We start from the raw sequence: 23,591 nt of genomic DNA on the forward strand, positions 1-23,591 counted from the left end.
GTCCTTGGAGGTGCAGAATCAGGGACCAAGTCACCCCCAGAACCCAGCTCTAGACCCTTTCCTTGATGTGCTTTCTAAAACGAACTGGCAGATGCTAGTACAGAATTTGAAGTAAAGAGTGTTCATTCTTGTTTACAGCGAAGAAATCACATCAGCTTTCCTGGGATCATTTGAAAAATGATTTTCTTGTAGAGAACATGCGTCCAAGCCTACACCTGGCAGCTGCTGGTCTTCAGCTTGCCCCACCGCCCAGCCCCCTCAGACGAGATGGACTCCAGCAGGCAGCTCCAGGAGCATTTCTAATGGACTTTACTGTTGTCCTACTCCAATACCACAGTAAAAAGGGACCTGCAAGCTCCAGGCCTGTACCATGTGTCACCACAGCAAAAACATGACCCACCCCCACCCCCAGACCTACCAACAGGATAAATATGTTACAATTTTTTTTAAAAGAACAGAATAAATTAATAACTTAAGTGATTAGGCACCAAAAGTGATTTGAAAAATTAAATGTCAATTATGAATGATAACAAGACAACTTAAGACTGGGCTTTTTCTAGCCCATTTTCTCCTCCTGACAACTAGCAACAATTCTGTACGAAATGATTCTAAATTTCAAGACACAAGTAGCCAACAATACACAAGGACACACACCACCAGATATCTCCAGTGGACCTCCCCAGTAAGCAGCCCACCATGATCCCGGGCGCCAGAGAACTTGGCAAGTCCCAGAAAGATAGCCCTCTCCTCAAAGGCCTCTGGAGCTCAGCCTTGCTTTCCCCACATTTTACAGATGAAGGGCCGCTAATTTCCCTCTTATCCTGCACCCTTCCAGAGCTGTCATTGGAGGGTGAAGGCTGAGACTAGCTCTGTAGCAGGTAAAGGGGCCAAAGGGCAGACAAGTTGAGGTCATAGTCCAAAGCTTCAGAATGGTTGTGCTTTTGTCCTAGGAATGGGGCACATTTTAATGGCTTTAAATGTGTTTAGTTACCAAAATCAAGCTAGGGAGGGAACTGCAGATTTATGCTGCCTATCATGATTCAGACCCTCAAGAGAGAAGGTATAGCAAGGAGTTCCCCTTGCATCAGCTATGAAAGGACCACAGACCATCTACTCCAACCATCTGTTTCACAGATGAGCAAGTCAAGGACTTAGGGAGACACCATCTCCCTCTTTTCTTGTTTTTTCCACTCAACTTTAACCTTGCAAAGGCGGAGCTGGGAGTGGGTGAGGAGGCTCCTCTGGAGAACCCCAGGCAGGACGAGTCCTTGTGTGAGCTATGCTGGGTAAGAAGGCATCCCCATTCTGGGGTCTCAGTCCTTGCTAGGCCACCATGGACTTTGACCCATGGATTACCAGTTTTTTAACTGAGTTGACTTTTCTTTTTGGGGGGGTGGATACATGGTAGAGACATGGCTGACAATCTGGAGCTAAGCCAGAACTCTGCTTTCAAAAGGACAATTTCTTCTTTTCTTGTCCTTCCTTCCATCTCTACCCTTACACTTCTACTCTAAGGGTTTTGGTAGTTACAGGAACCAAGAGCTGGAACACACTTCTTTGAAGATTACATTAGAGCACCTCCATCTCTGAAGACTCCAACCAATTTCATTCACATCATGGTGTGCTCAGGGCTCGTTGCCGTTTGGCTGGGGCTGGGTTTGAACCCGCCACCCTCGGCATATGGGGCCGGCGCCCTACTCACTGAGCCACAGGCGCTGCCCCAGAGCTTGTTAACATTCTTATGGTAGACTATTGGGGCTATAAACTGAGGGCAACTATGCCTAGGCCCACTTGTAGCCTGCTGTGGGCACAGGGGAGGCACCAATTAAAAGCTCTTCCATCTTGGACCTCTTGTGGAAGACATTAAAGGGACACTGTCAGGGCTGGGCAGAGTGAACCAATGCCCTGCGAACCCTGCCCCATGTTGCCACAGTCACCACTACCATTTCACCTGCTGGAACACAGATACATGGCCCCAGCACTTTGGTGTGGACTCATTCCTCCAAAATCATTTGTTCCCCAAACAAGGCTTTCCAAGACTCTCGTTCTTTCTTCCATCACTGGACCCAGGCCTTTCCTTCCTTCCATCTAAAATTCTGACCTATGCAACTTTAAGTGATCTCAGGTGCCCCCTTTTCCTAGAATCCACATTCCCCGATCCCTACCTCACTCCTGCCTCTGGCACCAACCTTCCTGAGTAGTAGTAGTCTTTACTTCATACTCCATCACCATCTTAAGTCTCTTTCTCTTATGGCTATCACTATTTTCTTGTGTCCAAAAAGGACAGTTTTGGACAGAAAAGGACAGAAAAACTCAAGGACAGTGACCATCTCAAGTTCAAGGTCAAAGTTGTATCTTTGGTGCGTAAGCCCAGGGTCTGGCCACAGCAGCCATTAATAAATGCTGCTTGAGTTGATTGGAACTAAAGCTAGGAGGGGAACTACTGTACAGGAAGTACTTCTCCCAGATGTCTCCTTAGAAAAGGGTCAGGCATGGGTCTCACCAAATGTGTATATACTCAGAGGAGTTGAAAGGGAGTAGCCACCCCCATCAGACATGGTGGGAAGTCATTATTATCATGGAGGAAGGAGGTCTCTTCACCTTAGGGCAGTGGTTCTCAACCTGTGAGTCACGACCCACAGGAACTGTATTAAAGGGCTGTGGCATTAGAAAGGTTGCGAACCACTTCCCTAGGGTAAGATGAAATGTCTGGTCTGTCCTATTGCCTCTCAAACTCTTGAAATTTGGTCAAGAACTTTCAACATAAAACTTCAGATACCCCTTCCCTAGCCATATGAGAAAAAGCCTCAGGTGATGGCCTATTATCTAGAGACCTCACAAGCTGTGGGAGAAGGTTGGCTTCTCCCACCCAGTGTGGCACCTGCAATGCTGGGGGCAACAGCAGGGAGATGGGCAAAGGAAATGCTCCAGGCCTGGTACTAAGCCACACATGTTCCTGTCTTGGGACCTGGCACACCCCAGCGCCAGCACAGGCCACCAGCTGTACCTGTATAGTCCTCTGGGTGCGGTTCTGCCCTGCTCGCCCCTGTCCGTCCTGCCTGCCCCGCTGTCCCTCCATCCTGGGACTAGTCTCCCATCACCCTGCTATGCATGCTGCTCCTCACTTTCTGCTCCACCCTACCCCTCTGTGCACTGCCTGGGGGACTTCACCAGGCCCTCTGGATGTATTTCCCTGCTTGCTGCATGACCCTAACCTCATGTCCCATCAGGCCACCTCTGTGTCCTCCCTCTGCTGCACTGCCTACCTCCCAGAAACTCACTGGCTGTAGCTGCACCACCCTCACTGCAGAGCTCCATAGACTTCCCTGTGCCCCTGCCTGGCCTTTCCTGTACCAGGGTTCCCCCTCAGTCCCTGCATCACCTGTGTCCACACCAAACTCCTCCTTCCTCCCCCAAGTCCCCACTATGCTGGCATTCCCCCACCACACGTCGTGTCACCGGGTCTGGTCCAAGCCTTTTCCTGTGTAGAGCTCTCCTCTACCAAGGGGAGTTGGGGGAGAAGACTGCTCCCTGGCTCAGAGTGGCATCATCAGAGAGTGACAGAGTAGGCCTGCAGCTCCTGAGTTTGGGAGACCCTGACCACACACTGTCCTTGTCACCTCCATCTCCTGAGCTGCAAGCCCTGATGCTCCTTGGCTGCCCATCATCACTTCTCCCTTCCTTTTGTCTTTCATACTTTTGCCTGCCCAACCACAGCTGCTGCCCTGCCACGGCCTCAGCCTGAAAGTGGGGGACCCCTCCAGGTATCAGCTGTCTTTCTGTGTCTGGAGATCTAATCCCTTTGCCCCTCAGGACCACCTCTGGCCTTTCTTCTCAACTATTCATCTTTTGGTGGCCTCACCCCCCTCTGCCAAGAAAAACAGGGATGAAAAAGTCCATCTCCACTTTGGTCTGCTGGTCCTCGGCTCCCTGGGTTAGTGAGACGATTTGTCTTCTCCTGGGACTGAAGGAGAGGTAGCCCAGTGGCTGGAGGGAAGAGGGCTGAGGACTGTGACTGAATGTGAGGTGTGGTATCTGGCTCAGAGCCCCAATCCCTCTCTCCAAACGTCTGGTAGATAGGTCTAAAGGCCAGGAAGAGGCTGAAGGATGTTTTTGGCAATAGCTCCTAACTAAGGTGAGTGGAGGCATGGCCATTACTGATAAAAATCACAAGTGGGCCCCGAGTGGGCAGAGGAAGTGCCTTGATCAGGCCCTAACCTCCCTGGGGAAGGGTTCAGGGTCCCTGATGTCAAGTGCTTTGAAGGCTGAGAGTGGCAGAAAGGAAAGGTGTTGGGGAGGGGAGGGAAGGTGGAGAGTGGAGCTCTGGAGACACTGCCTCCTGGCCCCTCCCTAGGCTTGGCGTCCCCTCCTCCGGTCACAGCTTGGTGCCCTTGGAAGGCTCCGAGGACTGCCGAACATCTGTCCACTCCTGCATGGTGTTCTGCAGAGCCTGGGTCTTCTCTTTGTCCACCTGAACATAGTCCACCTTCTCATCAGAAGTGACAGATGAAGTGGATGGCTGAGGAGACAGATGGGAAGGAAGATGCTGTGAGTTACCAGTAAGGACAGGGGGAGGAAGAGGAGATGGGAACTTCCCCCAGAGATCTTAAGTGGAGAAGAAAGGGGACTCTGCCTGCCACTCGACCAGCCTCAGGAGCCTGTCTTTTTCTTTTGACTTTGAGTTTTAAAGCCTGAACTCCAAACTAATCATTTCTCCTGCTGGATGCCACAGCTGGGAGGACCCAGGTTCATCCTTGGTTATGGTGGATGAACCCAGGCCTTCATTTCTGCCTCTACCCATATCTCTCTGGCCACTCATCCAGGGGAAGGAATTTGCTGGGTGCCAACAACCATCAGACACAGGGCTCTATGTCTGTACTGAGAACTGCACTGAGCTCCCCACCCTGCTGTCTAGAGGTTAGCTAAGTGTACTTCCCGGAAGGCTTTCCTGGGCCCCTTCTGAAGGCCCCTGTATCAATAGCAGGGCTCTGGGATCCACACAGCACATTCACCTCAAATAAGACCCTGGGACCAAAAGGCAGAATCCCCAAGTCTTGGATATGTCACTGTTTCAATGGGATGGGCTGACTGATGGGGGTCTATGGACTAAGGGCACCTGGGTCTGAGAGAGGAACAGGTGTCTCTAAGACCCAGGCTAATGCACACTTGAGTCAGAAGCTGGTTCTGGAGTGAGAGGGAGGCTGGGAGCTGTTGTTTGGTGCTGAAGGCACCTTGGCCCCATGACCTCTTCTTGGGGGCCCTTAGAGCTCTAACTGGCCCCCCACTCCCAGGCACCTTGCGGTGGGGGCTTGGGGAGCTTGGCTGGAAGTCCAGGGCCAGATAATCGACACTGCCCGTGCTCTTCTTAGGGGCTGGACTGTTGGTGCCACTGGGAACGGGAGATGCAGACACTGGGTTTTGCTATCACAAGAAGGAAAAAAAAACTGTTAGTGCGTGTAGGAAACAGACTAATCCACCACCTAGAAAAACACACCTCTGGGTATAAGAGCTGCTGGTTCACTAAGCTCTACTCTGAGCCATGTTCTCATTTTAATCCTCACAACAATCCTATAATTTAGGTAGCATCACTACTCCATTGTTTAAAACAAAGTTAAAAGTGTAGCTCACTTTACTTTCAGATAAGTGAAGTGACTTGCCCATGGATGTTCAGCTGCTAGGAGATGGGAATCAGGTATGTTTTCTAACTCCCAGACCTATGCTAATCCCATATATTTAGTTGCCTCCTTTAAAGGGCATCAGGCCAAATCTCAGCCACAGCCTCTCTCCTAAGAGACCCAGTCTTCACTTGCTGCCCCTTAAACTAAACACAATGTCATTAGTTATCAGAGAAATGCAAGTCAAAACTAGAATGAGATATCATCTCATTCAGTTAAAATGGCTTTCATCAAAAAGACAGGCAGAGGGTGGCGCCTGTGGCTCAGTGAGTAGGGCGCCAGCCCTGTATACTGAGGGTGGTGGGTTCAAACGCGGCCCCGGCCAAACTGCAACAAAAGATAGCCAGGTGTTGTGGCGGGGGTCTGTAGTCCTACCTACTTGGGAGGCTGAGGCAAGAGAATCGCCTAAGCCCTTGAATTGGAGGTTGCTGTGAGCTGTGACTCCACGGCAGTCTACCCAGGGCGACAAAGTGAGACTTTGTCTCAAAAAAAAAAAAAAAAGACAGGCAGGAATGAGTGTTGGCAAGAATGAGGAGAAAGGAGAATTCTCACACACTGTTGGTAGGAATGTAAATCAGTGCAGCCGCTATGAAGAATAATATGGAGGTTCCTCAAAAACTAAAAACAGAACTGCCATATGACCCAGCAATCCTACTGCTGGGTATGTATCCAAAGCAGAGGAAATCTGTGTATTGAAAAGGTATCTGCACTCCTGTGTTCACTGCAGCACTAGTCATAGTAGCCAAGATTTGGAATTGACCAAAGTGTCCATCAGTGAATGAGTGGATAAAGAAATACTGGTACAAATACACCATGGAATATTGCACACCCATAAAAAGGACAAAATCCTGTCATTTGCAACAACATGTGTAGACCTGGAGAACATTATGTTAAGTGAAATAAGCCAAGCACAGAAAGACAAATCTCACATGTTCTCACTCATGTATGCGAGCTAAATATTAAAAATAATTCATCTGTGGAGACAGAGAGAGTAGAATCATGACTGCCAGAGGCTGAGAAGGTAGCGGGGAGGGTGGGGATGGTTAATGTGTACAAAAATATAGATAGAATGAACAATATTTGATGGCACAACAGAGTGACTATAATCAATAATACTTTAAAATAACTAAAAGGCTAGAACTGGAATGTTCCTAATACAAAGAAATTATAAATGCTTGAGGCGATAGATACTCCAATTACCCTGATATGATTAATTCTTAATGTACACATGTATCCTATATTACATACCCATAATAATTGAAAATAAAAAACAAATAAGGGAGCATGTTCCCTTTTTGTTTTCTGTTGCATCAAACTGGCTCCTCTGAAACTCCCACCTGTGGCCTAAACTGGGGAGTCACACCAGGGCAATTGCTTCTTCCACCCAGCTGCTCTGAGATCCAGCAGTCGCCCAGCTCCAGGCTGCACAAAGCACTGTTCATTCAGATGACAAGCTCTAATGTCCTGCCTCTACCCAGGCTCCTGCTCCAGAGGAGCACCACCCTGTCTAGGACTTTCCTGAAATCTTATTCATTTTTAGTAACAGAGTCTCACTTTCTCACCCTTGGTAGAGTGCCGTGGCTTTACAGCTCACAGCAACCTCCAAGTCCTGGGCTTAGGCGATTCTCTTGCCTCAGCCTCCTGAGTAGCTGGGACTACAGGCACCCGCCACAACGCCTGGCTATTTTTTGTTTTTAAGTTGTATTTATTTATTTATTTATTTTTTTTCAGTTTTTGGCTGGTGCTGGGTTTGAACCCACCACCTCCAGTATATGGGGCCAGCACCCTACCCACTGAGCCTCAGGCGCTGACCCTGAAGTCTTACTCTAATAAGAAAGGTGACAGTCTTATGTTGTTTGTTGGCTGCTTTATTTATTTGATGCATTCTTTCAGGGTGGTGACTACCAGGTGCTGGGCAGCTAAGCCCTTTTCAATGCAAATCTCAAGGAAGAAACTTACCAGACTCTGCCTGTGTACGTACCTCTATTAAATACGGCCCTATTTTAATAGAGGTGAGTTACGTACACGTCTGTCATCGCTGAGTAGATACCTCCAGTACTGCCTCTTCAAGGTCACGCCACCTGTGTCCCAACCATGAGAGGGAGGCCACCTCAAGCTCTTTAAGACTGAGACTCCCTTAGGGTGTCCTTATGTCTAAGGACACCTCACACTCTTTGAGACACACATGCTCAAGAATTTGTAGCAGGAGACTAAATCACAAATAATGCAAGAAGTCCCAAGGTTGACATGAACTAGCTAAGCTGGGAAGTGGGGAACTGGGTGGTGGGTACCAGAGGACTCTGCCAGGACCCATTCCAGCAACCCCCAAGGACTCACCATAGGGACATAGTTCTCCTCGCTGTCTCCCGAGTCCGTGCTGGTGATGCTCTGCGTGGAGATAGGGCGGCAGTACTGGGAAGAGCTGGGGTTGAAGCTGTGGCTATTGGGGGAGGGAGACCAATGGTAAACCCTGGGGAAGCCTCACAGCTGCTGTTTTTTAGCCTCTAGACGGGCCCTGACCCTCACATGCCTAGACCTCAGCCACCAGAGCTGCACACTCCCTCAGGTTAAGATCTGGTACAGACCAGGCATAATTATTCCCCCCTTACATCTGAGGAAACCATACCCCAAGAGATCAAGAGTCAAGATCAGCTAATGATAGCATTAGCGTCAGAATCCAACTGTCCTGGCCCCCCAGGCCAGTGAATATTCCACTCATCTCCCCAACCACCCCCTCATAAACTTCTTCCACAGATACTCACTTGGCCCTAGACCAAGACTTGGTGATGGGTGATTTGAAGGGGAGCTCATCAATGACGGTGTTGTTTCTCAGGTCAAGTGGTGTTGGCTTTGCTGGAGCAGGAACAGAAAGTCCAATTATCAGCCAATAATAATAATTCTACACATACATACATTTATGTCTGCCTGCATAGTCATTTCTGTTTCACACAGGGATATACAGGCTCATCAAGGTTTTGTGAGCCCTGCCCATGTTAGTAAGTCTTCAAGTCAGGTCTTCAGATCCCAATCTATATGTTCTTTCTTCTCTATCCAGGATAATCATATTTTCTTTTTTTTTTTTTTGAGATAGTGTCTCACTTTGTCTCCTCTAGTAGAGTGCTGTGATGTTATAGCTCAAAGCAACCTCTAACTCTTGGGCTCCAGCGATTCTCATGCCTCAGCCTCCCAAGCAGCTGAGACCACAGGTCCGTGCCACAGCGCTCAGCTATTTTTAGAAGAGGGGTCTTGCTCTAACTCAGGCTGGTCTCCAACTCGTGAACTCAGGTGATCCACCCACCTCAGCTTCCCAAAGTGCCGGGATTACAGGTGTGAGCCACTGCATCCAGCCCCCATGATAATCGTATTTTCAAAATCCAAAATGGGGACTAGTAGTCTGATGACAGATTTTTCTCCCTAGATTTATGAACTTACATAGAAACAAGAGACTGTATTTGAAGTGGGAATGGCCCCCATGGCCATTCCAGACAGGGCTGTGCAAGCCGGACTGGAGGAAGGTAAGTGCCATAAGGCCCTGAGGGCTTCCATTCTGCACACTGAGATTTTATTGTATTTATTTATTATTTATTTTTGAGACAAGAGTCTCACTATGTTGCCCTCAGTAGAGTCACAGCTCACAGCAACCTCTAACTCTTGGGCATTAGCGATTCTCTTGCTTCAGCTTCCCAAGTAGCTGGGACTACAGATGCACTACAATGCCTGGCTATTTTTTGGTTGTAGTTGTCACTGTTGTTTAGCAGGCCCGGCAGGATTTGAACCTGCCAGCCATGGTGTATATGGCTGGTGTATATGACTGGCACCCTAACCACTGAGCTTGGGCATCAAGCCTGCACAACTGAGATTTTTTTTTTTTTTTGACACAGAGTCTCACTATATTGCCCTGGGTAGACTGCTGTGGCATCATAGCTCACAGCAACCTCAAACTCTTGGGCTTAAGTGATTCTCTTGCCTTAGCCTCCCAAGTAGCTGGGACTACAGGCACCTGCCACAACACCTGGCTATTTTTTGGTTGTAGTTGTTGTTGTTGTTTGGCAGGCTTGGGCTGGGTTCGAACCCGCCAGCTCTGGTGTATGTGGGTGGTGCCCTACCTGCTAAAGTACAGGCACTGAGCACACTGAGATTTTAATTCCCCGTTGGCCAGACCCACAGGGAGCTATTTCTGCCTGGTTATCATACTCTTTCCTTTGAATCCCCGCTGCTGATCCAAAGCCACCAGAGCAAAGGACTGGCAGACCTGGACCGTGAACTCCAGCCCTTCCTGGTCCACATACAGCGTACACAGATCTAACTTTACTGAACACTTGCTGTGTACCAGAGTCCTAGATGCTCTTTTTCAAAACAAACCTGGGAGGCAGGAATTACTTTCCCTACAGTAAGGAAAACTAAAGCTTAGAGAATTTACATGGCTTGTCCAAAGTCACAGAGCCCAAGTCTAGCATCCACCTGCCTCCTAAGCAAATGCACACAGTCCCTGGATGGATATTGTGCACACGCAGGACAGGGGAGAAATGAACTTACCTTTCCGATCAGGTTTGAGGTTGCGATTGACAGGGGGTGGCTGGATCTCACTTCCTCGGCTGGGGCCTCGGTGCATAGGAAGGGTTGTGGATGGGTAGACAAGTGGGTCAAAGTGATGGGGCCCTGGGCTCATGGGGATGTAGACACTCTGGGAATTATCACCTGTTCTCTCCATGGCCAGGAGGGTGGAGGAACCTGGGTTCATGGGCACGTAGTTGTCTTCAGAACTGGTGCTATCTGATCGGCCCATGACCGTTTTCCCTGGCTAGGGGGAAAGAGTGAAAGAAATGCAGCTGTCATTAGCAAGAAGACACAAGGGGGTGAGAAGGTGTATACAAGGCAAGAAAAGTCTTGTCTGAGTTAGCTACACTTTGAGGCTCTAAGGGAAGGCTCTTATTTGGGAAGGCCAAATAAGAAAACAGAAGAGTCAGGAAGAAATGAGGTCTGTGGGGCCCTTTCTGCTTTCGTGAACTTCTTGGGGGGGTCTACCTATAATTTGTGATTCCTAGAGTATAGAAAATCCTTGGTGGATAGATCCACTTGGGTTTCTGGATGCCATGGACTATATAGGCTTGGTTCAGCACTTGCCTTCTCCCTCAAGCCCAGACTTAACCATTGGCAGGTCAGCATCTCAGGCCCTGATCAGGGCCAGGAGCACATTAAGGAGTCCTGACCCTGGAAGGTGAGGTCTGGGGCCAGTTATACTTCTCCAGCCTGGATTTCAGTGTGCCCAAGGCTCACCCTGGGCCCCTAGGTGACCACCAGGCTGCAGGCAGAGCTACCACAGTTGTATAATGCAGCAATGCAGCTATAGCCTTCCTATCTGCCTAGACATACAACTAAGCTGCTTCTGCCCTATTACCTAATTGTCACTGCCTCTTCAATAGGCCTGAAGCTGGCTTGACACTTTGGAGACCTGTGGTCAGCCCCTTTTAGAGAGTAGCCTGAGATCTCATACTCAAGCCCTAATTGTGCCACCTAGCCTGACTCTGAGCAGCATCCCTGCCTGGAGTCTCATGCTATAGCATTTCTCCTCCAGGTGAGCCCTTGTGGGTAGGGCTGCCATTTAGAAGATCTGCCAATAGCCCTTCTGGGTCTATTGCATTCTACATCCCCTCTGCTTACTCGCAGGTTTGTTGAAGCTTGTAAAAAAAAAAAAAAAAACCCATAGCTTTGGGGGCTATGGCTTTAGTTCCATTGTGTGACCTTTTACCCACCTGAACTGGCCTGAGGCCCCCTACTTAAACTGTACTCACCAGGAAAGAACTGACTCCATCGCTCACAGAAGCAGTGGACCGGGATGCACCCTGGGGGCACTCGTAGGTCTCACAGGAAGAAGCTATGACAGGAAGGAAAAGGCACACAAACTCACAGTTGGTCCATGTGCTGATACTGCCTATATCTCACCAGGGTCTTACTGATACTCTGGAAGATACTATTCTCAACCCCAAGTGATAAGGTATAACTTATATCATTCCTCAGTTGGAAAATTCCTCCTGGGCATCTAGATTTAACTCCAGTGTCAGCATCTGAAGAAAATCCCTTCCTTGATTACTCCTGATGCCTCATTTATGCACCTCTTCTTTGACCCCGATAGCACTTACCACCTGTCCTCCTGACCCCAGCCATTGCCTCTGTGAATACTACAGTAATGCACTTGTCCTCACTTACACATGTTGTTTTTATTTTTCCAACTAGATGTGAGCTCTGAAGGGCAGGAACATGTTTTATGTTACATCTCTATCATCTCCGTTCCAAAGTACAGGGAGATTGCTCAGACTATCAATGGACTGAAAACTGCCGAAGTTCTAAACAGGGAGGCAGGAGCCCAGGGTCTGAGTCTCATCTCTGCCATTAATGACTCTGGCGGCCTGAATAAGTCTCTCAACTAATGGGGCCTCACGAGAAATGGGGACAATGAGGCTTTGTCCCACCATTCTCTGCCTGGCTTTAACAACAGGATGGATAAGAAAAGGCTTCGCAAGCTTAATGCAAGATGCAAAATGAAAGGAATTGAATATTCTTCAGTTTTTTCCTAAAAAAGAGGAGATTATACGTAGAGTTGGAATACTTCCGGGGGAAAACAAGTGATAATAGAAATTCAGACTTCAACCAAAGAGACTGAAGTGTGGCTTAGACAAAATATTCTGAAGATCTCATTTTGTTTTAATAGTTTTTTAGAACACGTAGGTTTGGCTCTAGTTTAGGCTAGTCTTCCAGATTTATTTTTTAAATATCTGGTTTGATTTATACATGAAAGAAATTCTATAATTTGGACTTCCCAACCCTTAACATGTTGATTGTGGTTAACCAAGAATGTTCCATATCCCTTAGTAGAATATTAACTTCCCCGAGACAAGCTCTGCTATACTCTTGCCATTCTAGGTGTCAGCTAATAGCTTCTGGTGCTAGAGGACCAACGGGTAAGGGATTCAGGTGGAAGATGCTTAAACTCACAGGTATCAGTGACCTGGGTGGTTCTTACATCTCTCCTGGCCATAGGCATGACCAAGGACTAGCAAACTACTGAGAACCCCTGTGCTACTGGGTCTCAGGTAGGACTTACACTGACCTCGGTGAAGTCGGCTGTTGTCCATTGCAGGGAGAGTATTGCGCCTGGGGATGGTGGCAGCGACAGAAACAGATCTGTTATTCTCACTGATTGGAGGTTTCTGCTGAGGGCTGCCCCATCGAGGTGTTTCTGCTTGACTTGGCTTGGGGGGCCGGGGTGGAGGAGCTATGGCTGAATCCCCAGGGGAGGCCACTGCCATGGCATTGTGGTTTTTATCCAGAGTGAATGTCCTTGGGATCTGGTAGGCTGACAGTGGGGTACCTGGAACATCCATATTGTCTACCAGGAGTTCTCCAAACTCCCGGCACAGTGTGTTGCTGGGCGTCTTGAAGGTGTATACATCCTCGTTATCTGTCTCGGAGCCTGTGAGGCTGCTCTTTGTGTGGCCATGGGAGGCCAGGCTCCGGGGGAGGTCGTATGCACTGTCTCTGAATTCTGCATTGTGCCGGCTTGGCTTGGGAAGGCTATAGAAGCCATGGACTTGACCACTGACCCCGTTGACACAGTGTCCATTGCCCTGGGCAAGTTTTTGTACAGCTGTGTCGCTCCTCATGAGAAACGAGGCCCTGGTGCCCTGAGAGAAGCTGGCACTCCTGAAAGAGAGAAAGAAGGGAAGGGAAAGGGAGGGATATGAGAAAAGCCAAAGACTTTCCCAGGGAGGCAGCCTGGGAAGTTCAAAGGTCCAAGCCGGTAGCTGGTGTGGAAGAAACACAGAATGGGCAATCAGGCAAACCTGAGGTTTACCTAGGATTTGCCATGTACTACCTGCATGACTTTGAGCAAGGCACTTTCTCTTTCCGAAGTGCATTATATTTATCTGCAAAATGGTGATTAAAAATATACTTCGAGGGTGGCGCCTGTGGCTCAAGGAGTAGGGTGCCGGTCCCATATGCCGGGGGTGGTGGGTTCAAACCCAGCCCCGGCCAAAAAAAAAAAAAAATATATATATATATATACTTCGAGGACTTTTTTTTTTTTTTTTTGCTGGTCACCTTTTTGACCAGGAGATGTTTAATTTTTTTTTTTTTTTTTTTGAAACAGAGTCTTACTTTGTCACCCTGGGTAGAGTGCCATAGCATCATAGTTCACAGCAACCTCAAACTCTTGGGCTCAAGCAATTCTCTTGCCTCAGCCTCCCAAGTAGCTGGGACTACTGGCTCCTGCCACAACACCTGGTTGATTTTTCTGGTTTTAGTATAGATAGGGTGTCACTCTTGCTCAGGCTGGTCTCAAACTCCTGAGCTCAAACAATCCACCCACCTCAAGCCTCCCAAAGTGCTAGGATTGCAAGCGTGAGCCGCCCCACCGGTCTTAATTTGTGTTTTTTGAAATTAGATCTTGTTCTATCACCCAAGCTGAAGGGTAGTGGCATAATCACAGCTTACTGCAGCTGTAGCTGGAACTTCTGCTCAGCCTCCCAAGTAGCTGGAACTACAGGTGTATGCCACCATGCCTCTCTTGTTTAGAAACTAGACTCTAGAACATTTAGTACATGGATGTTTAATCAATGCTAGCCTTTACCCTTACCTCCACCCCCAAATGGCTATGATTAGCAGGGGCTGTTCTTACCTTCCCACCCACCCCAAAAACAGGTATTAATAAGCTCGTTATACCGCCTACTTGTGCACTGTTTTAAATGCCATTGAATAAACATATTTGAATATAAAGTCTGTAAGACAGTGAGAAGAATAAAAGTTGGTAATCTGAAAGAAATCGACCAATACCTGGAAGCACGCCACCTACCAAGACTTAGCCAGAACGAAGTGGAAATGTTGAACAGGCCTATATCAAGTTCTGAAATAACATCAACTATACAAAATCTCCCTAAAAAGAAAAGCCCAGGACCAGATGGCTTTACGTCAGAATTCTACCAAACCTTTAAAGAAGAACTAGTACCTATACTACTAAACCTTTTCCAAAATATAGAAAAAGAAGGAAAATTACCCAACACATTCTACGAAGCAAACATCACCTTGATCCCCAAACCAGAGAAAGACCCAACAAGAAAAGAAAATTATAGACCAATATCACTAATGAATATTGATGCTAAAATACTCAATAAGATCCTAACAAACAGAATCCAACAACACATCAAAAAAATTATACAGCATGACCAAGTGGGATTTATCCCAGGGTCTCAAGGCTGGTTCAATATACGTAAATCTATAAATGTAATTCAGCACATAAACAAACTAAAAAATAAGGACCATATGATTCTTTCAATTGATGCAGAAAAAGCTTTTGATAATATGCAGTATCCCTTCATGATCAGAACACTTAAGAAAATTGGTACAGAAGGGACATTTCTTAAACTAATAGAGGCCATCTACAGCAAACCCACAGCCAATATCATATTGAATGGAGTTAGATCAGGAACCAGGCAAGGTTGCCCATTGTCTCCATTGCTCTTTAACATTGTAATGGAAGTTTTAGCCATTGCAATTAGGGAAGAAAAGGCGATCAAGGGTATCCACATAGGGTCAGAAGAGATCAAACTTTCACTCTTCGCAGATGATATGATCGTATATCTGGAAAACACTAGGGATTCTACTACAAAACTTTTAGAAGTGATCAAGGAATATAGCAATGTCTCAGGCTACAAAATCAACACCCATAAATCTGTAGCCTTTATATATACCAACAATAACCAAGCCGAAAAAACAGTCAAGGACTCTATTCCTTTCACAGTAGTGCCAAAGAAGATGAAATATTTCGGAGTATACCTAACAAAGGATGTGAAAGATCTCTACAAAGAGAACTATGAAACTTTAAGAAAAGAAATAGCTGAAGATGTGGGCGGCACCTGTGGCTCAATCGGTAAGGTGCCGGCCCCATATACCGAGGGTGGCAGGTTCAACCCGGCCCCGGCCAAACTGCAACCAAAAAATAGCCGGGCGTTGTGGCGGGCGCCTGTAGTCCCAGCTACTCGGGAGGCTGAGGCAAGAGAATCGCTTAAGCCCAGGAGTTGGAGGTTGCTGTGATCTGTGTGAGGCCACGGCACTCTACCGAGGGCCATAAAGTGAGACTCTGTCTCTACAAAAAAAAAAGAAATAGCTGAAGATGTTAACAGATGGAAAAACATACCATGCTCATGGCTGGGAAGAATCAACATTGTTAAAATGTCCATACTACCCAAAGCAATATATAATTTTAATGCAATTCCTATTAAAGCTCCATTGTCATATTTTAAAGATCTTGAAAAAATAATACTTCATTTTATATGGAATCAGAAAAAACCTCAAATAGCCAAAACATTACTCAGCAATAAAAACAAAGCAGGAGGAATCACGCTACCAGACCTGAGACTGTACTATAAATCGATAGTGATCAAAACAGCATGGTACTGGCACAAAAGCAGAGAAGTAGATGTCTGGAACAGAATAGAGAACCAAAAGATGAATCCAGCTACTTACCATTATTTGATCTTTTACAAGCCTATTAAAAACATTCAGTGGGGAAAAGATTCCCTATTTAACAAATGGTGCTGGGTAAACTGGCTGGCAACCTGTAAAAGATTGAAACTGGACCCACACCTTTCACCATTAACTAAGACAGACTCACTAGATAAAAGATTTAAACTTAAGACATGAAACTATAAAAATACTTGAAGAAAGTGCAAGGAAAACTCTTGAAGGAATCAGCCTGGGTGAATATTTTATGAGGAGGACTCCTCGGGCAATTGAAGCAGTATCAAAAATACACCACTGGGACCTGATCAAACTAAAAAGCTTCTGCACAGCCAAGAACATTGTAAGTAAAACAAGCAGACAGCCCTCAGAATGGGAGAAAATATTTGCAGGTTATACCTCCGATAAAAGTCTAATAACCAGAATCCACAGAGAACTCAAATGTATTAGCAAGAAAAGAACACGCGACCCCATCTCAGGGTGGGCAAGGGATTTGAAGAGAAACTTCTGTAAAGAAGAATGATCTACAAACACATGAAAAAAAGCTCATCATCCTTAATCATCAGAGAAATGCAAATCAAAACTACTTTGAGATATCATCTAACCCCAGTAAGAGTAGCCCACATAACAAAATCCCAAAACCAGAGATGTTGGCGTGGATGTGGAGAAAAGGGCACACTTCTACACTGCTGGTGGGAATGCACACTAATACGTTCCTTCTGGAAGGATGTTTGGAGAATACTTAGAGACCTAAAGATAGACCTGCCATTTGATCCTGTAATTCCTTTACTAGGTTTATACCCAGAAGACCAAAAATCACAATATAACAAAGACATCTGTACCAGAATGTTTATTGCAGCCCAATTCATAATTGCTAAGTCATGGAAGAAGCCCAAGTGTCCATCAACCCAGGAATGGACTAGCAAATTCTGATACATGTACACCATGGAATATTATGCAGCCTTAAAGAAAGATGGAGACTTTACCTCTTTCATGTTTACATGGATGGAGCTGGAACATATTCTTCTTAGCAAAGTATCTCAGGAATGGAAGAAAAAGTACCCAATGTACTCAGCCCTACTATGAAGCTAAATTATAGCTTTCACATGAAGGCTATAACCCAACTATAGCACAAAACTATGGGGGAAGGGCCAAGGAAGGGGGGAGGTTTTGGTAGAGGGAGGATAATGGGTGGGGCCTCATCTACAGTGCTTCTTAGAATGGGTACAGGCGAAACTTACTAAATGCAGAATACAAATACCTGCATACAGTAAGTAAGAAAATGCCATGAAGGCTACGTTGAATAGTTTGATGAGAATATTTCAGATTGCATATGAAACCTGCATGTTGTGCCCCTTGTTTGCACTAATGTACACAGCTATGATTTAACAATAAAAATAAATAGTAACTGAGATTAACGCCGGAAAGGCTATGTTAACCATTGTGATAAAAATGTGTCAAATGGTCTATGAAGCGAGTGTATGATGCCCCATGATCATATCAATGTATACAGTTATGATTTAATAAAAAAAAGAAAATAATAAAAATAAATAAATTTTTAAAAAGTTGATGTCAGAAAACAGTTAAGCAAATCATTTTATCTCTAAGTTTGTTTTGCCAGTATAAAATAAACTAGCTCATGGGTGTTGATGTTGTAAGTCATAAATAATTATTCAAATCTAAGCTATACATTTACATTTTACCATGAATTATAGCTAAGAGGCCTTTAGAGAGGGAAATCTCATCCCAGAAATCTAGAAATCTATAGAAAAAATGGTTTCCTATTTGGAAACTGTATCAGGATAAGAAAAGTTTTGCCTATCATTTTTTTAAACTTAGGTTTTGGGAAGTAAGGCAAGCAGCCAAGAGAGGAGCAACAAATGAGGGAAGTTTTGTGTTGGGCTTCAGGTGTTCTATGAGCTTCCCCCAGGGCCCCTCTCACAGGTGTGACCTAGTGGCTTCCAGTGATTTCTCAGGGTCTGCCTGGCTCTGAAGCTCTATAAGCCACTGCCTTTCCAAGGGTGGTTTTCAAACTGGATTCTATGATCTGTGTGGTGCTTTGGAAAATTGGAGGGTGTGGCCCTGCACAAGTGGGAATCTAGGTCTACTTTTCTAGCTTTTATATTAGGATTCTTCACAGGGTTTTATTGTGAGAAAAAAGGAATCAATTCTTTTTCTTCTTCTTTTTTTTTTTTTTTTTTAGACAGAGCTCAAGCTATCACCCTGGGTAGAGTGTCATGGTGTCACAGCTCACAGCAACCTCCAGCTCTTGGGCTTAAGTGATTCTCTTGCCTCAGCCTCCCAAGTAGCTGGGACTACAGACGCTCGCCACAACGCCCAGCTATTTTTTGGTTGCAGTTGTCATTGTTGTTTGGTGGGCCCAGGCTGGATTTGAACTTGCCAGCTCTGGTGTATGTGGCTGGCACTTTAGCCAATTGAGCTACAGGCACCAAGCCAGAATCAGTTCTTTACAGCAGTGATTCTCAGCCTTTTGGGGGCCACAAGCATTATCTAAAAATGGACACAAACCTCTTGAAGCATCTCCCAGAAAAGGCAAATCTCATGTACATATAAACTGGTATGCTACTTCGGGGAGGGAGGGGTGGTCATATGTAACCCCCTGGAGGCCAATCCCTGCAACTTTTAGCCTTATAAAGGCTCTCCTAGCTCACGGGGAGCTTGTTATTTACAGTATGGCCACCAGGTGGTGCTAGAAAACAGGACCTGGAAGCTTAGAAAGGAGGAAAGGAAACAGGTGTGTGGGCCAGGCTCTCTTTTTTGTAAAATGCATAATTGATGGGTTGGGAGTTCCGATCCCAGCCCCAAACCTTCACTGGTGCTCCTCCCAGGGCCTCTGCCTTCCTTCTCCCTTTCTATTCCATTCCACACACATAACCAAGCCAACAGCCATGGACCTAGATGACTGAATATCCAGTCTTTAGATACAATGTAGTGATTAGGGTGGACAGGGAAGCCAATGGCAGACATAAGACATCATGTTGTTCACATTTGTCTTTGGTGTCTCTTATGTTGCTTTGGAATTTCCAACTTTCTCAGATGCCCCCATCTGGATTTTTTAATTTAACAAACATTTGCTGACTTCCTACTTTCCATCACGGTCAGGCACAACAGATGAAGAGATGTCACCACTCTGTAGGGGTATGGAGGTGGGGCAATAGGGGTGGGGGAATTTTAACATGTGTGAAAATTAGTACCATCAAGTAGGGTTGGCACATGGCTGCTGACAGATCCGTACTAACCCTCCTGGACGGTGGCAGTGGAGCATGTCAAAGAAGGCTCCTTCAGAGAGAGTCTAGGATTAGCAGCAACTGGCCAGGCAAAAGCCAAGGGAAGAGAAAAGATGTTCTAGTTGGAGGCACAAAGATGTAGTAGAACATCACCTGGCAAGTCCAAGGAGTTACAGGCTGCAGCAAGGATGTTAGAAGGCCAGGCTGAGAGACGACAAGTGAGGGGCAGGCAAGGGGAGCTCTAAGGTATTTTCAGGTGGGAATGGGGTTGTAGGTATCCTGCAGTAACCTTATTCAAGACGGCCTCCTCATCTTCCTCTTGTCTGCTTCTCCTGACTGTCCTATTTTGGGAACGGCATCAGTTTACTCAAGCCAGAAACCTGGAAGTTACCACATTATAATTTCACACTCACTAACCTCATTAGGTCTTACTGAATCCACCCCAGTTCAGTTCCTCCCAATTTTTCTTCTGGATTAATGAAAGGCCTGGTAAATAATCTCCCTAGCAAGCTGGACATTGTGGTGGGCGCCTATAGTCCCAGCTACTTGGGAGGCTGAGGCAAGAAAATCGCTTGAGCCAAAGAGTTTGAGGTTGCTGTGAGCTATGATGCCACAGAACTCTACTGAGAATGACAAAGTGAGACTCTGTCTCAAAAAAAAAAAAAATAAAATAAAATAAATCTCCCTAGCATCTGCCCAGGGCCTCTCTGATCCTCTTTAGGGGTCCTCAAACTACGGCCCGCAGGCCACTTGAGGCGGTGTGATTGTGTTTGTTCCTGTTTTGTTTTTTTACTTCAAAATAAGATATGTGCAGTGCGCATAGGAATTTGTTCATAGCTGTTTTTTTTTAAATATAGTCCAGCCCTCCAACAGTCTGAGGACAGTGAACTGGCCTCCTGTTTAAAATGTTTGAGGACCCCTGCATCCTACTGATATTTACTTTCCTAACTTCCCAGCTTAAACACTATCGATACTGCATCAATGCCATTTGGACTAAGCCCAAACCCCGGGTATTTTTCACACTTATCTCTCCAATCTTTTCTCCCAAGTTTCCCTTTCCACTCCAGGACTCCCTCAAACCAGACTATGCAGTGTCCAGCATGCCCTACTTCATCATGGCCCCTAGGGAGTCTAGAAGGATGGGCTCTGCCAGGTTTGCTGTCAGGAAGGTCTCTTACTTCACTATGGCGAGCTCCTTGTCCATTTGTCCTTCTAACTCAGCTCAAATGGCACATCTTTTAAAGCAACTGTTATCTGTACTATGTACCACTGTTTCTTGTCTCCTCCCATACAGTGTGATTTCCTTGAGGAAAGAAACTGTGCCTTGCTCATTTTTCTCTCCTCAGCACCCAGATTAGTGCTTGGCACATAGTAAATAATAAACGTATGCAGAAGGAACAAGCAAATGAGTGTATTAAGTGTGATATTATAAAATATGAATTTAATCCTTGACCCCATTTCCTGACATACAAGTCCTGAAATCATTAGAAATCTCCCAAGTGATGTCTTTTTGCATGCTAATGATTGACTTGGCTGGTAGCCCCTAGGTACCTGCAGGATGGGGGCAGATCACCTGAAGAGCAAGGCAGGATTACAGGGCTGGGACTTTCATCCCCATTCCCTGATTTCTGGTCTGAAGGTTGACATGATTCCAGTGGTTGAACCAATCATGCCTATGTTATGAAGCCTCTTTAAAAACCACAGAACTGGGTTTGGTGGGGGGGTTTCTGAGTAGCTGCACGGGGAGTCTTACAGGAAGGTGAACAGGAACTCATCCACTTGCTGGGAGGGTGGTGCAACTCCACAGGGACAGGAGCTCCTGCTCTTGGGACTCTTCCAGACCTGTCCTGTGGATTGCTTCATGTGGCTATTTGATTGTATCCTTTAAAATGCCCTTTGTAAAATAAGGAAATAAAATCCTTTGTAATAAGCCAATAAATATAAGCAAGTGTTTCCCTGAGTTCTATGACTTTAGCAAATTAATCTAACTCAAAGAGGGGGTTGTGGGAACCCCAATTTGAAGCTTGCAGGAGAAAAGTTCCAGAGGCCAGGACTAGCAACTGGTGGGAAGGAGGGGGTGTTCTTGTGGGGCTGAACCCTTCACCTGTGGTTTCTTAGGCTACCTCCTGGTAGAGGGCATCAGAATTGAATTGAAGGACATGCAGCTGTGTCCACTGCAGAACTGCTTGCTTGCTACATAGGAAGAATTCCCATACCTTTGGTCACAGAAATCTTTTTTTTTTTTGAGACAGGGTCTCACTATGTTGTCCTGGGTAGAGTGCTGTGGCATCAGTGCTCACAGCAACCTCCAACTGTTGGGCTTAAGTGATTCTCTTGCCTCAGCCTCCCAAGTAGCTGGGACTACCGGTGCCCGCCACAATGCCTGGCTATTTTTTGTTGCAATTGTCATTGTCGTTTAGCTGGCCTTGGCTGGGTTTGAACCACTGTGCTACAGGCTGTGGCTATACCTGAGCCACAGAAATCTTTTTTTTGTAGTTTGCTTTTTTTTGAGACACAGTCTCACTCTGTTGCCTTGGTAGAGTGCTGTGACGTCATAGCTCATGGCAACCTCAAACTCTTGGGCTTGAGCAATCCTCTTGCTTCAGCCTCCTGAGTGGCTGGGACTACAGGTATGTGCCACCACACCCAGCTAATTTTTCTATTTTTGATCTCACTCTTGGTCAGACTGGTCTTGAACTTCTGAGCTCAAATAATCTACCCGCCTTGGCCTCCCAGAGTGCTAGGATTATAGGCATGAGCCACCATGCCTGGCCAGTCACAGAAATCTTCCGTATTGATGATTGTTGTGGTTGAATGAGAGAACAGGAAAAAGCCACTTTGAGTTTTTCCACATTTGGAATAGGTAAACAAATGAATAAAGAAGTATGGTATTGCCATTCCTTTTCCTGAGGTTTGTTCCTAACCATTTGGATCAGCTGACTGAAACCTTTCCTCTTTAGAATCCACTGCAGTCTCCAACTCTCAGGCTGCAGACTGGTACTGGCCCATGGCCTTTTAGGAACAGGCCACACAGCAGGAGGTGACAGGCAAGTGAAGCTTCCTCTGTATTTACAGCTGCTCCCCATCACCAGCATCAGTGCCTGACCTCTGCCTCCTGTCAGATCAGGGTGGCATTAGATTCTCATAGGAGGGGGAACCCTACTGTGAACTACACATGTGAAGGAATCTAGGTTGACTGCTCCTTATGCGAATCTAATGCCATACTCCCATCCCTGGTAAAGGAAATATTGTCTTCCATGAAACTGATCCCTGGTGCCAAAAAGGTTAGGGACTGCCTCTGTTCAAAAGAAGCCTTTTGTTCTACGAAGGTATTATAGGCCCCTAATTCTCCGTTGCCTTTTAATCATTCTTGTCTCTATGATCCCTCAGCACCCTGTGCTTCTGTCACAACTCACTGTGCTCTGCCTTATGTTAGCCACTCAGGTTTGTGATTTTCCACTTCTACTAGATCATGTGTTCCTGGAAGGCAGAGGGCTACAGAGTACACGGTGGCAGAGTGCCTGGCATATGACAGATAGTGCTGACGCAGTAAAGGAAGGCTGTTCATCACTTCAGTTATCAAGGAAGAGGAGTTGAACAAGGGACATAAACTTGCCCAAAGTTACATACTCTGGGAGTAGGAGAACCTGTTCTAGCACTCAGGTCCTCTGGCCCCCTTGCTCAAATCACCCTACAGTGTGATCCCTTGGAGCAAGAAGCAGGTGGGGAAATTACAAACACTCAGAAGTCCTGTGGCCTTTACTACTTTCATATATACCTTAACTGAAACTTATGTTATGATACTATAACGTCCGGAGTTACTTTTGTGGGATGGATACCTGGAAGTGGTAGATTTGGGGAGAGGCTTCTCTTATCTTCTAGGGCTATAGGTTTACAGAACCCTCATAAAATTGGCAAGATACTGTTCCAGGCAGATCACATGTGTTATCTCTTTAAATCCCTCCAAACAGTTGAGAGAGAGGCTTATTACCCTCATATGTCAGAGGGGAAAATGGCCGAGCTGGTACAGGAAGATACTCAAACACAAATGCAGCGAAGCTCCCTGGAGGCAAAAAGGAGCTAGGAAGAAAATACTCAGCAATTCCATGTGCCTTTCCTTCCCATCTGGCTGGTGGCTCATACCTGTAATAAG

At 46.2% G+C, this 23,591-nt stretch overlaps 1 protein-coding gene across 2 annotated transcripts in view; it reads right to left on the reverse strand.

The window, feature by feature from the left end:
- Positions 1–87: 87 nt before the first annotated feature.
- The window catches only part of GAB2 (GRB2 associated binding protein 2), a 218,013-nt gene continuing 194,509 nt past the window's right edge, over positions 88–23,591 (reverse strand). Inside the window, exons 4-10 of one of the 2 annotated variants that reach the window (XM_053560066.1) lie at positions 12,778–13,376; positions 11,468–11,550; positions 10,212–10,476; positions 8,438–8,528; positions 8,013–8,115; positions 5,296–5,421; positions 88–4,519 (exon numbers count right to left, since the gene is read on the reverse strand). In XM_053560066.1, coding sequence (XP_053416041.1) covers positions 4,376–4,519; positions 5,296–5,421; positions 8,013–8,115; positions 8,438–8,528; positions 10,212–10,476; positions 11,468–11,550; positions 12,778–13,376 — 1,411 coding nt within the window. In that variant the 3' untranslated portion in view covers positions 88–4,375. The remainder of the gene's footprint in view (positions 4,520–5,295; positions 5,422–8,012; positions 8,116–8,437; positions 8,529–10,211; positions 10,477–11,467; positions 11,551–12,777; positions 13,377–23,591) is intronic. The other variant, XM_053560067.1, reaches the window with a different exon arrangement.

Source organism: Nycticebus coucang, chromosome 14 (genome assembly GCF_027406575.1).
Source record: "Nycticebus coucang isolate mNycCou1 chromosome 14, mNycCou1.pri, whole genome shotgun sequence".
Classification (NCBI taxonomy): domain Eukaryota; kingdom Metazoa; phylum Chordata; class Mammalia; order Primates; family Lorisidae; genus Nycticebus; species Nycticebus coucang.